This window comes from Pelobates fuscus, chromosome 8, assembly GCF_036172605.1.
Source record: "Pelobates fuscus isolate aPelFus1 chromosome 8, aPelFus1.pri, whole genome shotgun sequence".
In the NCBI taxonomy this organism is placed as follows: Eukaryota; Metazoa; Chordata; class Amphibia; order Anura; family Pelobatidae; genus Pelobates; species Pelobates fuscus.
In genome coordinates, this window is record NC_086324.1 from 171,821,777 (window position 1) to 171,837,894 (window position 16,118).

Genomic DNA, 16,118 nt, shown 5'->3' on the forward strand with positions numbered 1-16,118 from the left:
CGCAGAGACATGTAATACGCAGAGACATGAAATACGCAGAGACATGTAATACGCAGAGACATGAAATACGCAGAGACATGTAATACGCAGAGACATGTAATACGCAGAGACGTGTAATATGCAGAGACATGTAATACGCAGAGACATGAAATACACAGAGACATGAAATACGCAGAGACGTGTACTACAAAGAGACGTGTACTACGCAGAGACGTGTACTACGCAGAGACGTGTACTACGCAGAGACGTGTACTACGCAGAGACGTGTACTACGCAGAGACGTGTAATACGCAGAGACGTGTACTACGCAGAGACGTGTAATACGCAGAGACGTGTACTACGCAGAGACGTGTAATACGCAGAGACGTGTACTACGCAGAGACGTGTACTACGCAGAGACGTGTAATACGCAGAGACGTGTAATACGCAGAGACGTGTAATATGCAGAGACGTGTAATACGCAGAGACATGTAATATGCAGAGACATGTAATACGCAGAGACATGTAATACGCAGAGACATGTAATACGCAGAGACATGTAATACGCAGAGACATGTAATATGCAGAGACATGAAATAAGCAGAGACATGAAATACGCAGAGACATGAAATACGCAGAGACGTGTACTACGCAGAGACGTGTACTACGCAGAGACGTGTAATACGCAGAGACGTGTACTACGCAGAGACGTGTAATACGCAGAGACGTGTACTACGCAGAGACGTGTAATACGCAGAGACGTGTAATACGCAGAGACGTGTACTACGCAGAGACGTGTAATACGCAGAGACGTGTAATACGCAGAGACGTGTAATATGCAGAGACGTGTAATACGCAGAGACATGTAATATGCAGAGACATGTAATACGCAGAGACATGTAATACGCAGAGACATGTAATACGCAGAGACATGTAATACGCAGAGACGTGTAATACGCAGAGACATGAAATACGCAGAGACATGAAATACGCAGAGACATGTAATACGCAGAGACATGTAATACGCAGAGACATGTAATACGCAGAGACGTGTAATACGCAGAGACGTGTAATACGCAGAGACATGTAATACGCAGAGACATGTAATACGCAGAGACTGGTATATGGCATAGCCCCTGCTGCCATGAAAACATACCCCTGTATGAAGTAACTTTGTATCTTGTTCCTCTGCCCCAGAAATGGATCAAGGAAACTCCAAAATCTTACTTTGTCTAAGCACCATAACTACAACAGCGCTGTGCATCATTAAAGCTTTAAAAACCCTGTTCAGCTGTCTTGATAATTCTGACAGTTCCGCGTTATCATGGGCATTCCCATCCAACCTGGACCTTAATGATTGGCTGAGCGTGATGGGTTAATCGGACCCCTGCGGTTTATATTGTATCTGAAAGTGAGTGCTGCTGCCATGATGGTGTCTGGCTGGGGCTGATAGGAGTTGGTTGGGCAAAGTGCCATAATGGTCCTAATCTAATAGAAGGGGCAAGGGAGGTGAACATATTGGCCCAGTCCATAAGTCACTTAGTCATCAGGATCCAAAGTTCCTGGTTAAATTTCTCATATCTAGCAGCTGAGCTGACACTCGTTAAGTTATACTGGGTACATATAAAGTACAGATAAGGATGGAAACGCAATGGTAGAAAATAAAGGTGTTATCCTCTATCTCACGTAATCCCTCTTATCTGCCCCAGCCCAGGTGCCCCCACCCAACTGCCTTGCAGCTGTCCGTCCAATGCAGCAATATTTGCTAAGAAGGTGGGTTCCTCTCATAAATTCACTTCTCCCTGTATATAGGACCCCTCTATCACTGGCCCGGACCCAGACACCAAATACTCTGACAGGTAGGTGTTACGGAGGCTCTACAGGTACATGATGCTCTGCGAGAATCCCAAACCTTAATGCTCTGTAGGACAGCCAACTCTGAGGCACATCATGGGTTAATCTTTCGTAATGTAAAACTAGAATCTACACAGATAATATGTAGTAAACACAGTATATAATATGTAGTAAACACAGTATATAATATGTAGTATGCACGGTATATAATATGTAGTATACACAGTATATAATATGCAGTATGCTCGGTATATAATATGTAGTATACGCAGTATATAATATGTAGTATGCTCGGTATATAATATGTAGTATGCTTGGTATATAATATGTAGTATGCTCGGTATATAATATGTAGTATGCTCGGTATATAATATGTAGTATGCTCGGTATATAATATGTAGTATGCTCGGTATATAATATGTAGTATACACAGTATATAATATGTAGTATACACAGTATATGATATTTAGTATACACAGTATATAATATGTAGTATACACAGTAAATAATATGTAGTATACACAGTAAATGATATGTAGTATACACAGTATATAATATGTAGTATACACAGTATATGATATGTAGTATACACAGTATATGATATGTAGTATACACAGTATATAATATGTAGTATACACAGTATATATGATATGTAGTATACACAGTATATGATATTTAGTATACACAGTATATAATATGTAGTATACACAGTATATAATATGTAGTATACGCAGTATATGATATGTAGTATACACAGTATATAATATGAGGTATACACAGTATGTGATAAGTACTCTCCATTACTGCCTTGCAATGTATAGGATCATCGCTCTGCAGGGTACAGCTCTTTGTAATATATTGAATAGATCATTCTGCTGGGTATTTAATAGAATTGTAGGAATAAAGCTTTACATAATGATTTAGAACAAATATTCACCATAAAAAGGATATGTGGGGACATTCGGTAATTTGTAACTTTTATTGTGCTGTACAGTGCATTAGGTAGATGCTCTGCAGGGTGTATTGGGATAATGCTCTGCAGGGTATATTGGGGAGAATGCTCTGCAGGATATATTGGGGATAGTGCTCTGCAGGGTATATTTGTGAGAATGCTCTGCAGGGTATATTGGGGAGAATGCTCTGCAGGATATATTAGGGAGAATGCTCCGCAGGGTATATTGGGGAGAATGCTCCGCAGGATATATTGGGGATAGTGCTCTGCAGAGAATATTGGGGAGAATGCTCTGCAGGATATATTGGGTTGGGGATAATGCTCTGCAGGGGATGGTTATTGAGATGCAGGATAATGGGATGTATTTACTCTTGCACCGTGTGTGGGAAAAGTGCTCTGCAGATTTTGGTAGGGATAGTGCTCTGCAGGGTACAATGGAGTAATGCTCTGTATGTCTCTGCAGAATGTTGCTCTGGATCCTGCTGAGTGTGATCTGCGTCATTGCAGGTGAGTTACCTCCTCTTTTGATGGCTGTCTCTCTATCTGTATGTGTGTCCCTCTGTCTATCTTTCTCTGTCTCTTGTCTGTCTCTCTGTCTTTCTGTCTCTTTGTCAGTCTATGTTTCTGTATATTTCTCTCATTGTACGTGTGTGGGTGGATCAGCAGCAGTATGTGGGGATGGATCAGCAGCAGTGTGCGGGGATGGATCAGTAGCAGTGAGTGGGGATGGATCAGTAGCAATGTGTTGGGATGGATCAGCAGCAGTGTGTGGGGATGGATCAGTAGCAGTGTGCAGGGATTTATCAGTAGCAGTGTGCGGGCTGGATCAGTAGCAGTGTGCGGGCTGGATCAGTAGCAGTGTGCGGGATGGATCAGTAGCAGTATGTGGAGATGGATCAGTAGCAGTGTGCGGGGATGGATCAGCAGCAGTGTGCGGGGATGGATCAGCAGCAGTATGTGGGGATTTATCAGTAGCAGTGTACGGGCTGGATCAGTAGCAGTGTGCGGGCTGGATCAGTAGCAGTGTGCGGGGATGGATCAGTAGCAGTATGTGGAGATGGATCAGTAGCAGTGTGTGGGGATGGATCAGTAGCAGTATGTGGAGATGGATCAGTAGCAGTGTGCGGGGATGGATCAGTAGCAGTATGTGGAGATGGATCAGTAGCAGTGTGTGGGGATGGATCAGTAGCAGTGTGCGGGCTGGATCAGTAGCAGTGTGCGGGCTGGATCAGTAGCAGTGTGCGGGGATGGATCAGTAGCAGTATGAGGAGATGGATCAGTAGCAGTGTGTGGGGATGGATCAGTAGCAGTGTGCGGGGATGGATCAGTAGCAGTATGTGGAGATGGATCAGTAGCAGTGTGTGGGGATGGATCAGTAGCAGTATGTGGAGATGGATCAGTAGCAGTGTGCGGGGATGGATCATCAGCAGTGTGCGGGGATTTATCAGTAGCAGTGTGCGGGCTGGATCAGTAGCAGTGTGCGGGATGGATCAGTAGCAGTGTGCGGGATGGATCAGTAGCAGTGTGTGGGGATGAATCAGTAGCAGTATGTGGAGATGGATCAGTAGCAGTGTGTGGGGATGGATCAGTAGCAGTGTGTGGGGATGGATCAGTAGCAGTGTGTGGGCATGGATCAGCAGCAGTGTGGGGGGATAGATCAGTAGCAGTATGAAGGGATGGATCAGTAGCAGTGTGTGGGGATGGATCAGCAGCAGTGTGCGGGGATGGATCAGTAGCAGTATGTGGAGATGGATCAGTAGCAGTGTGTGGGGATGGATCAGTAGCAGTGTGTGGGGATGGATCAGCAGCAGTGTGCGGGGATGGATCAGTAGCAGTGTGCGGGGATGGATCAGTAGCAGTGTGCGGGGATAGATCAGTAGCAGTGTGAGGGGATAGATCAGTAGCAGTATGTGGAGATGGATCAGTAGCAGTGTGCGGGGATGGATCAGTAGCAGTATGTGGAGATGGATCAGTAGCAGTGTGTGGGGATGGATCAGTAGCAGTGTGTGGGGATGGATCAGCAGCAGTGTGCGGGGATGGATCAGCAGCAGTGTGCGGGGATGGATCAGTAGCAGTGTGCGGGGATAGATCAGTAGCAGTGTGAGGGGATGGATCAGTAGCAGTGTGCGGGGATAGATCAGTAGCAGTGTATGGAGATGGATCAGTAGCAGTGTGTGGGGATGGATCAGCAGCAGTGTGCGGGGATGGATCAGTAGCAGTGTGTGGGGATAGATCAGTAGCAGTGTGAGGGGATAGATCAGTAGCAGTATGTGGGGATGGATCAGTAGCAGTGTGCGGGGATGGATCAGTAGCAGTGTGAGGGGATAGATCAGTAGCAGTGTGTGGGGATGGATCAGCAGCAGTGTGCGGGGATGGATCAGTAGCAGTGTGCGGGGATAGATCAGTAGCAGTGTGAGGGGATAGATCAGTAGCAGTATGTGGGGATGGATCAGCAGCAGTGTGTGGGGATGGATCAGCAGCAGTGTGCGGGGATGGATCAGTAGCAGTGTGTGGGGATGGATCAGTAGCAGTGTGTGGGGATGGATCAGCAGCAGTGTGCGGGGATGGATCAGTAGCAGTGTGTGGGGATGGATCAGTAGCAGTGTGTGGGGATGGATCAGCAGCAGTGTGCGGGGATGGATCAGTAGCAGTGTGCGGGGATAGATCAGTAGCAGTGTGGGGGGATAGATCAGTAGCAGTATGAAGGGATGGATCAGTAGCAGTGGGTGGGGATGGATCAGTAGCAGTGTGCGGGGATGGATCAGTAGCAGTATGTGGAGATGGATCAGTAGCAGTGTGTGGGGATGGATCAGTAGCAGTGTGTGGGGATGGATCAGCAGCAGTGTGCGGGGATGGATCAGTAGCAGTGTGCGGGGATGGATCAGTAGCAGTGTGCGGGGATAGATCAGTAGCAGTGTGAGGGGATGGATCAGTAGCAGTGTGCGGGGATAGATCAGTAGCAGTGTATGGAGATGGATCAGTAGCAGTGTGTGGGGATGGATCAGCAGCAGTGTGCGGGGATGGATCAGTAGCAGTGTGTGGGGATGGATCAGCAGTAGTGTGCGGGGATGGATCAGTAGCAGTGTGTGGGGATGGATCAGTAGCAGTGTGTGGGGATGGATCAGCAGCAGTGTGCGGGGATGGATCAGTAGCCGTGTGCGGGATAGATCAGTAGCAGTGTGAGGGGATAGATCAGTAGCAGTATGTGGGGATGGATCAGTAGCAGTGTGCGGGGATGGATCAGTAGCAGTGTGAGGGGATAGATCAGTAGCAGTGTGTGGGGATGGATCAGCAGCAGTGTGCGGGGATGGATCAGTAGCAGTGTGCGGGGATAGATCAGTAGCAGTGTGAGGGGATAGATCAGTAGCAGTATGGGGGGATGGATCAGCAGCAGTGTGTGGGGATGGATCAGCAGCAGTGTGTGGGGATGGATCAGTAGCAGTGTGTGGGGATGGATCAGTAGCAGTGTGTGGGGATGGATCAGCAGCAGTGTGCGGGGTGGATCAGTAGCAGTGTGTGGGGATGGATCAGTAGCAGTGTGTGGGGATGGATCAGCAGCAGTGTGCGGGGATGGATCAGTAGCAGTGTGTGGGGATGGATCAGTAGCAGTGTGAGGGGATAGATCAGTAGCAGTGTGTGGGGATGGATCAGCAGCAGTGTGCGGGGATGGATCAGTAGCAGTGTGTGGGGATGGATCAGTAGCAGTGTGTGGGGATGGATCAGCAGCAGTGTGCGGGGATGGATCAGTAGCAGTGTGCGGGGATGGATCAGTAGCAGTGTGTGGGGATGGATCAGCAGCAGTGTGCGGGGATGGATCAGTAGCAGTGTGCGGGGATGGATCAGTAGCAGTGTGCGGGGATAGATCAGTAGCAGTGTGAGGGGATGGATCAGTAGCAGTGTGCGGGGATAGATCAGTAGCAGTGTATGGAGATGGATCAGTAGCAGTGTGTGGGGATGGATCAGCAGCAGTGTGCGGGGATGGATCAGTAGCAGTGTGTGGGGATGGATCAGCAGTAGTGTGCGGGGATGGATCAGTAGCAGTGTGTGGGGATGGATCAGTAGCAGTGTGTGGGGATGGATCAGCAGCAGTGTGGGGGGATAGATCAGTAGCAGTATGAAGGGATGGATCAGTAGCAGTGTGTGGGGATGGATCAGCAGCAGTGTGCGGGGATGGATCAGTAGCAGTATGTGGAGATGGATCAGTAGCAGTGTGTGGGGATGGATCAGTAGCAGTGTGTGGGGATGGATCAGCAGCAGTGTGCGGGGATGGATCAGTAGCAGTGTGCGGGGATGGATCAGTAGCAGTGTGCGGGGATAGATCAGTAGCAGTGTGAGGGGATAGATCAGTAGCAGTATGTGGAGATGGATCAGTAGCAGTGTGCGGGGATGGATCAGTAGCAGTATGTGGAGATGGATCAGTAGCAGTGTGTGGGGATGGATCAGTAGCAGTGTGTGGGGATGGATCAGCAGCAGTGTGCGGGGATGGATCAGCAGCAGTGTGCGGGGATGGATCAGTAGCAGTGTGCGGGGATAGATCAGTAGCAGTGTGAGGGGATGGATCAGTAGCAGTGTGCGGGGATAGATCAGTAGCAGTGTATGGAGATGGATCAGTAGCAGTGTGTGGGGATGGATCAGCAGCAGTGTGCGGGGATGGATCAGTAGCAGTGTGTGGGGATAGATCAGTAGCAGTGTGAGGGGATAGATCAGTAGCAGTATGTGGGGATGGATCAGTAGCAGTGTGCGGGGATGGATCAGTAGCAGTGTGAGGGGATAGATCAGTAGCAGTGTGTGGGGATGGATCAGCAGCAGTGTGCGGGGATGGATCAGTAGCAGTGTGCGGGGATAGATCAGTAGCAGTGTGAGGGGATAGATCAGTAGCAGTATGTGGGGATGGATCAGCAGCAGTGTGTGGGGATAGATCAGCAGCAGTGTGCGGGGATGGATCAGTAGCAGTGTGTGGGGATGGATCAGTAGCAGTGTGTGGGGATGGATCAGCAGCAGTGTGCGGGGATGGATCAGTAGCAGTGTGTGGGGATGGATCAGTAGCAGTGTGTGGGGATGGATCAGCAGCAGTGTGCGGGGATGGATCAGTAGCAGTGTGCGGGGATGGATCAGCAGCAGTGTGCGGGGATGGATCAGTAGCAGTGTGCGGGGATGGATCAGCAGCAGTGTGCGGGGATGGATCAGTAGCAGTGTGCGGGGATGGATCAGCAGCAGTGTGCGGGGATGGATCAGTAGCAGTGTGCGGGGATGGATCAGCAGCAGTGTGCGGGGATGGATCAGTAGCAGTGTGTGGGGATGGATCAGCAGCAGTGTGCGGGGATGGATCAGCAGCAGTGTGCGGGGATGGATCAGTAGCAGTGTGCGGGGATGGATCAGCAGCAGTGTGCGGGGATGGATCAGTAGAAGTGTGCGGGGATGGATCAGTAGCAGTATGTGGAGATGGATCAGTAGCAGTGTGAGGGGATAGATCAGTAGAAGTGTGTGGAGATGGATCAGCAGCAGTGTGTCGGGATCTATCAGTAGCAGTGTGTGGGGATGGATCAGTAGCAGTGTGTGGGGATGGATCAGTAGCAGTGTGTGGGGATGGATCAGTAGCAGTGTGGGGGGAAGGATTAGTAGAAGTGTGGGGATGGATCAGATTGTTCCCTCTCTTAGATTTTTGTTTGTTTTCCAGTATAATTTCTCACCTTCTTTTATGTCAGTTTCTGCATTTTCCATATTTTTTTCCCTTTTTCTTCCCCAGCACAGCCACGCAGCTCCTCCTACTCCGGTGAATATGGTGGCGGTGGAGGAAAGCGTTTCTCACACTCCGGAAACCAGCTGGATGGACCAATCACTGCATTACGAGTCCGTCTGAATCGCAACTACATTATAGGGTGAGGAATACCGCGGGAATATGAAGATACTTTCTTTGTGGCGAGGGTCCAGTTAGAAAGTAGTGACGGTCCCCGTGTAAAGTCAATGAAGTACTGCAAATATGAGGGAGCACCGTGGAAGGAGGTCTGCTGCCCACACCAGGAACAGTAAAATATAAAAGTCCACAGACATCACAATGTAGGGTGAAAACGACAAATAGTATTTATTTTGGATCACACAGGACAAAAAAGGATACAACGTTTCGGCCGTGAGGCCTAATCATATATAATGTAGTGAGGGTTCAGTTACAGTGTTGAGATGGTCCATTTAGAGTGTAATAAAGGTCCATTTAGAGTGTGGTGAGGGCCCAGTTAGAATGTAGTGAGGGTCCAGTTAGAGTGTAGAGAGGGTCCAGTTAGAGTGTGGTGAGGGTCCAATTATAGTGTAGTGGGGGCCCTGTTAGAGTGTGGTTAGGGGCTTTTGAGTCGATTCAGCTGAAGCTCTAATTGAAACCTGACGTGAAATTCATGTATGTGTGCTGAAAGGCTCCACGGAAGTCTAGAGATAGATGAGTCACAATTTGGTGATGGACTATTGGACTTCTACCGATGGCTTGTGATATTTTGGTGACATGCTATTGAAAGTCTAGTGATGGTTAATGATAGATTGCTGAAGAACTACTGCAAGTCTACTGATGGCTTAGTCACAGGTTTGTTGATGGTCTAGTCTAGTGAATGACTGCAGATGTTTGAAGGACCTCTAGTGAGGTGAGATGCTATATTAAGTTCTCTTCTGTTTTGCCCACCCAGGTTGCAGGTTCGATACGGAACAACATGGTCTACATATTACGGAGGCACCATTTTTGGAGATGTGGAGGAGGTTTTTCTCCACCCCGGTGAACATATCATCCAGGTATCAGGGAAATACTCAACCTACATCAGAAAACTGGTGTTTGTTACCAACAAAGGACGCCAGTTTCCATTTGGTAAAGATTATGGAACCAGCTTTAACGCGGTGCCCCTCTTCCCCAACACTGTACTACGCTTCTTCAGCGGGAGCTCTGGGTCTGTCATTGATGCCATCGGCTTCCACTGGGACTATCCCACAAGTAGCTGTACCCATTGCAACAAGTAACTGTGAAGATAATCCCACCATAGCCTGCAGAACATTGCAGCTCCAAACATAACCTTACCTCCTGCAGAGTCTTCCTTTATACCTGCAGAGCATCACTACACCTGTGTAGTTTCCCCACCTGGGAGAAATAGCAGAGCGTTGCACACTGCACACTATCTCACTTCCCTGTACAACTGAGACTTCTGTACTGCCCATTACTTTTAGACTTTCACTGTCTCTCCCATTCTAATTATATTTTATGGCACTCTGTGCTAACACGCTTACCATGAATGTCACCTTTGAGTTTTTGTTTAATTAAATCTACTGTCTAAAACGTATTATGCTTTGTGTCTTTCTTCGTAACACAGTGCCATTGTTTGGGAGGAATTCAAGCTGTTGGCTCATTTTACCCCCTGATCTTGAGTTTGTGCCTTCTACAATGCCATTTATTAACTTCACCACCACTAACAGTGTTTATATTAATTGGGGGATGAGGGGAGTAGTGTGATTCAATTGCATCCAGATTAAGCATAAGGAGACCTAGCTGCCCTCATGTAAAATATGAAAATGCCTGCCCAGGCTGGGCCATCCTAACCATCCCTGGGCTAAGAATTGTATTTTTGTTGCTTAGAGTTGTTTTGCTGTGGAGCTCTATGCATCACTGATACACATTGCACATTACTGGGTGTTTTGCTGTGGAGCCCTGTGATTTGCTGATTCCCAGTAATGGGGGGGGAGAGAGAGAGAGAGAGAGAGAGAGAGAGAGAGAGAGAGAGAGAGAGAGAGAGAGAGAGAGAGAGAGAGAGAGAGAGAGAGAGAGAGAGAGAGAGAGAGAGAGAGAGAGAGAGAGAGAGAGAGAGAGAGAGAGAGAGAGAGAGAGAGAGAGAGAGTGTGTGTGTGTGTGTGTGTGTGTGTTTTTCTGGTTGTGTAGTTATTGTCATTAAAATAGATTAGATCAGACCTCAAAAAAAAGGGCACGAAACCAACAAAATTACCCACAAAGGAAAAGTCATTGAACAAGAGCTCAAAGGGCAAAAAGTAATATTTATAGTATTAAAAGGAAAAAAAATTAATAAATGAAAAGTACAATGACTTTATTAGGTTCCAAAAACAACAAACGGAGCTACGTGAAAGTGACGTGAATAAAGTTTAGAAAAAGTGTAATATTTCAAAATGGATAACTGATGGCCACTAGTGTATCAATCCAGACGTAGGGTCATATAGCTATATAAGTTACAATGTGTCCGTGTAATCAATTCCAGCAAAGAAGCTCAATGGTGATTATTAACTTCTTAGCTTAGACCCCTCTATAGATAATTAGAAGGTTGGAAGAGATCATGGGGGTCAGCTGGTATCCACATATTCCCTCACTTCACAGAAAAGGGACATTGAATAAAACTATCAAGTGACTCAACTACCCCTGAGCCTCTAAGTAATTAAATAATTGAATTCGCTTAGATAGGTAAAGAATAGTCAAACAGTTATAACCCTAAAACAATACCTGAGGCAAAAAGCTAAGATAGATCTTATATTGATCACAATTATGCAAATGAACCACTAGCAGTAAGTATTATTGAGATAATTAAGTATATTGCCTCTAATATGGGAAATTGTGCCATAGTAGAGGCAATATACTTAATTATCTCATTAATCTAATTAATTATCTCATTAATAGACATTTCAGGACAATTTTTTTTTGGGGGGGCCCTATCCGAGGGTTGTTACCTTCTGCCTCAAGGGAGTTTAGCCTATCTCCCTTGGGAAGTCTTCCGTACACGGCCCTGTGCAAAGGTGACCCCCTGGAGAGACCCCTTTAATGACCGGGGGTTCTGTGACCTGAGGGGTAGCAACATCATGCCATCACCATAATTCCTACAGTGACCAACGGGTGGTAGGCACATACAAAGCATATGGATTTACTTGATGTGATCCTAGGGGTAGCAAGATTATGCCATCACAGTGTCCCCTAGTGTCTGTATCCCCATGTCTCCTTGCAGCCTTTCCTGTAGGCTATCTGGACTCTCTGTGAAGAGCTGCCCCCCCCGCGGATCAGTGAGTAGAGAGAGGCAGGGAGGGAGATGCTGTAATTTCCTATCCCTGACTCTCTCCACACACGCAGCAACCCTAATGGCTGGCGCTGGTATTGCAGAGTAATCTCTGTTTATACTGAGATTGACATTTGTATTACTGCAATATCGGCACCGGCTAGGCAGCCTCAAATACCAGAGAAATACTGGCCATGTGGCAACCCTAAGTGTAGTGTGTAGAAAATAATAATATATAAATAAAAAAGTAAAACATTTTTCCATCAGCCCCTATGTTAATCCAGTCCTGCCATCACCCTATTTCCTGCTGTGACCAAGGGGTAGCAGGCTGGGCATGAATATACAGAGCACATATTGTTCATCGGGTTCATTCAGACAAACCTAACGGCGCTCTCCTGACATGTGTGCGGAAGAAGCAGGCATTCATCAAAGTTCTGTGGTGTTCGGGAGTTTCAGTGTCTGATTTGAGTTCCATGCGATTAACGCCCAAACACCGCTGCCTGCATTCTCGCGAACAGTTCCCACTTGTTCGTGCATACCAACGGGGGCCACCCAGCAGCACAATTAGAACCCACAATAATAGAAGTATCAGAAGAGGTTAACAGGGAACAACAGGTGGTCCGCAGTTCGTGAGTTGGTTTGGTTCCCGAACAGAACAAATAAATTCCACGAGCCAAGTCTTTTTATGAGCTGGTTCAATGGCCCATAGTCCTGGGGCAGGAGACTGGCTAGCAGGCTCCTCCAGGAGCTTATGGTGAACGACCAGACCAAAGGGTGTTCGTCACAATGTCTATAGATTGCAGGATGCCCTTTGCCCCACATCATGAGAGATTTCTCAGATTGCCCCACATCATGCCCCACATCATGAGAGGTTTCTCAGATTGCAGTTAAAGGACTCTTTCATTTTACATCTTCATGGTGAAAGATGAATGTCTGCTGAAGTCACCTTGCTCCCTCCCAGTCCAGGGTAAGCTGGGAGCACAGTTTGACACAGTCCAAGGCACGGTACAGCTCTCTTCACACAGTGCAGCAAGATTTATCAAGTAAGTAAAGGATGTTGACTGGCATATTACCTCAACAGGAAGAGTTTTGATCCAGGTCATCCACCTTAGGTCTAATAAGATGGGCACAAGGGAGGAGGTTAATTCTCCTATAGAAATCATTTGGACAATGATAGCTATGAATACCATCCACTGTGGTTGAGAACCTTTTCTCCAAAATTGAATAATTTATGAAAGGGTCATCCAACACCTCTCTTCTGCATACGTTGCAAGAGCCAATACCAAACGTTCTGGCAGTTCTGGCATATTAGTACCTAGTCCATGCTTTCCACTTCTGCTTATCTTCTTCAGTACCTCCATTGGATTTCCCAAAAGTATTCTTCCATCGGGTCCAGTGCTACTTTCCTCATTCTGGAGGTTTGGATCTTGAAAAGAAGGGCTTAAATATAAAGGTTTTTCAGTAGCAGTAATAATGCCCTTCTGAAGGCCAGGGTAAACGTTTATCCTTGGCTACCTTTACAGAGTTGGGTTGCCTTTTTTTCCTGGTCTATTTCTAATTAAGTGATCATTCAAAGTTCTTCAATCCAGGACTCATCTAGGAATTAGCCACAACACCTCAGAGGTACATGTCTTAGCAAGGTGTTTATTGATTTTATAAAATAGTAAGGGGTACAGAAAGGAAAGAAAAAGGGGGGTGGGGGAGTGCTCTGTCAACACGCAATATAGAATGTGCATTATGCATTCAGAGTACATACAGAAGCAGTGCTTCGTTCACCTGGCATGCAAGGTCACCTAGTACTGAGGACAGGAACATCGTTGTATACACCACTACCGTGGATAGGTTCACTTGCATCAACAGTACACCTTGCCTTATCTGGTTATCATGTAACTTCAATGCAGTAATAATATGTTAATAATACGTTAATAATACAGGGACGTATTGCGTTATAGGTCTTATCCGACACCTGATCTCCACGAGTCCCACACATCCCATGCATTTAAAGAAACCCGTAAGGGGGGGAAGGGGTGGGGAGAATAATTTCTTCAGACCCATCTCATACAAGCTTTGTGTTTCTAACTCAAAAAGTAGCCGCCGAAAAGGCGGTGCGGTCATCAATTTCCAGGCTTGTGCAATTAGCCTCTGCGCTGTTAATGATATGTGCATCAACATTTTCTGTTTGAATTTAGGTATCCCTGTGGGTAGATCCAGTAGCCAAAAGTGCTGAGGCGATAGAGGGATCTCACACCCAGTCACTTCTTGGACTGTGTCGTGCACACTTTTCCAGAAAGGTTGGATTGTTTGACAAGTCCACCATATATGGAGGGCAGTACATTCCTCAGTATGACAGCGCCAAGATGTGGCAGGTGTGTTTGGGTAGAATTTATGCAGTCTACTGGGTACCATGTACTATCTATAGACCATTTTATAGTGCTGTTTAAGATGGGTGGAAGATTTTATCAGCTGTCTGGGTAATTTAAAGATTTTTTCCCCCCATCTTTTAGAGGAACGAGAGCATTGTAGATCCCTCTCCCATTGCTGTGCCAATTTTGAGGCGGCAAAGGGTGTGTGGTGGGAGAGTGTCTGATAACTTGTGGAGATCGGTTTACAAGCCGGTGGTAATGATCTATTAATAAAAATTTGCTCCTATGTTGTAATTATAGCAGCCAAAGCAACAGGAATATCATTTTTGTGGTATTGTCTAGCTAAGAAGGACTTCAGTTAGACATAGGAGTACTGCGAAGACCTGGACAAGGAATATTTATTCTCCAGTACATCATAGCTCTGGAGGTTGCGCAGGCCATAGAGGTGAAATAGGTGGGTGGCTCCTCTGGCTTGACAAGGTAGGGCATTAAATGTTGGTATACTGTAAGTGAGAGACATGTGGACAGACAGGTATGGCCGCACGGCTTAGAATTGTTTGTCCCAAACTCTCAGGAGCAAACAAATGGATGGGGGGTGGGCTGGGGTGGATAGGAAGTGCAGGGGGGGGAGGGGGGGCAGTAGCCAGTATGGTTGCATAATAGTACGTGTGTATATTGGGCAATGCCAAGCCACCACTTTGTTTCGGAGCATTTAACAGTTTCTGGGCTCCCCGGGGTCTACCTCCCTTCGATGCGAACTTATTTATGTCAGTTTGTACTGCCTTAAAAAAATGTCTGGGGAATTTCTATCGGGAGGTTGCGAAAAAGGTAGAGTAATTGAGGTAGGATTATCATTTTAATGGACACAATTCGCTCCGTCCAGGATAGGATCAGCGGGGACCACTTCTTTAATAGGATACGGCATTGATTCCATACTGCAACGTAATTCGCAGAATATAGGTCTGTTTGTTTTTTTTGTAAACGTGATCCCCAGGTACTTGATACTATCTGTTCTCCATTCAAATGCATATGACTGTTGGATGGTTTTGGCTAAGGCGTCTGTTAACGCAATGCACAGGACTTGGGTTTTTAATGTGTATAAAGGTAGTAGGAAACCTTGTCATAACCTGAGATTAGTTGCATAACCTTAGGTAGCGTATCCTGTGGTTGTGTTATATACAGGAGGAAATCGTCAGCAAATGCCCCTATTTTAATCTTCCTGTTATATAATGTCACACCATGGATCTCAGTATTTGACTGAATAGCCTCTAATAGGGACTCCAAGGTCAAGACGTAGAGCAATGGGGAGAGTGGGCAACTCTGCCTTGTCCCATTATGTTAATAGGGGAGGAGAGAAATCCTGTTTGAAGCACCTGCGCTGTGTAGTTTGATTACAATGCAAACATTTGATGTAAATTAAAATTATATAGGAAGGTGATAGTCAGATGGTTTACAACATGGATTGCTCTTTTGATCAACCAAGGCTTCTGTGGGAAATTCTGCCCATCAGTGCCTGTAAGTCTAGTTTCAATGTAAACTAACTGACTTCGACCTTATGGAATGTAACTGTTTATAAATATAGGATTCCTTTAAAATCTCAATGATGATTGGCATTCAAAAAAAACATGTCCCAGTGTCAGATTCCCCCAAAAAACATTAATAACTCACAGATTAATAATCATACCTCATTTTGTGTATATTTACAACGAGAAAAGCAAATCCTTCGATTAGAATGTAAATATGTGATCACCACATAAGTCGTCTGTAAAAGGAATTACAAAGTCTGCAATATTAGGTCACAAGTAAGAAGTGTGACATGTCTATGGAATGGAAAAATGGTAACAAATTCATAGATGCAATAATTATTCTGTGCAAAGCGCAGAAGAAGAAAAAAAAAAAAAACGTTTCCATTTGAATTGATGTTGGTCTGGAAGACAAGGGAGTGTTCACTTA

The 16,118-nt window shown here is 46.2% G+C and overlaps 1 protein-coding gene across 1 annotated transcript; it reads left to right on the forward strand.

Moving 5' to 3' along the window:
- Positions 1-1,801: 1,801 nt before the first annotated feature.
- On the forward strand, positions 1,802-10,095 carry LOC134571022 (zymogen granule membrane protein 16-like). The gene is made up of 4 exons (XM_063429062.1): positions 1,802-1,838; positions 3,249-3,292; positions 8,532-8,664; positions 9,454-10,095. Exons 2-4 carry the CDS (start codon positions 3,250-3,252, stop codon positions 9,776-9,778), a joined length of 501 nt encoding a protein of 166 aa, XP_063285132.1. The 5' UTR covers positions 1,802-1,838; position 3,249; the 3' UTR covers positions 9,779-10,095.
- The last annotated feature ends 6,023 nt before the right edge of the window (positions 10,096-16,118 follow it).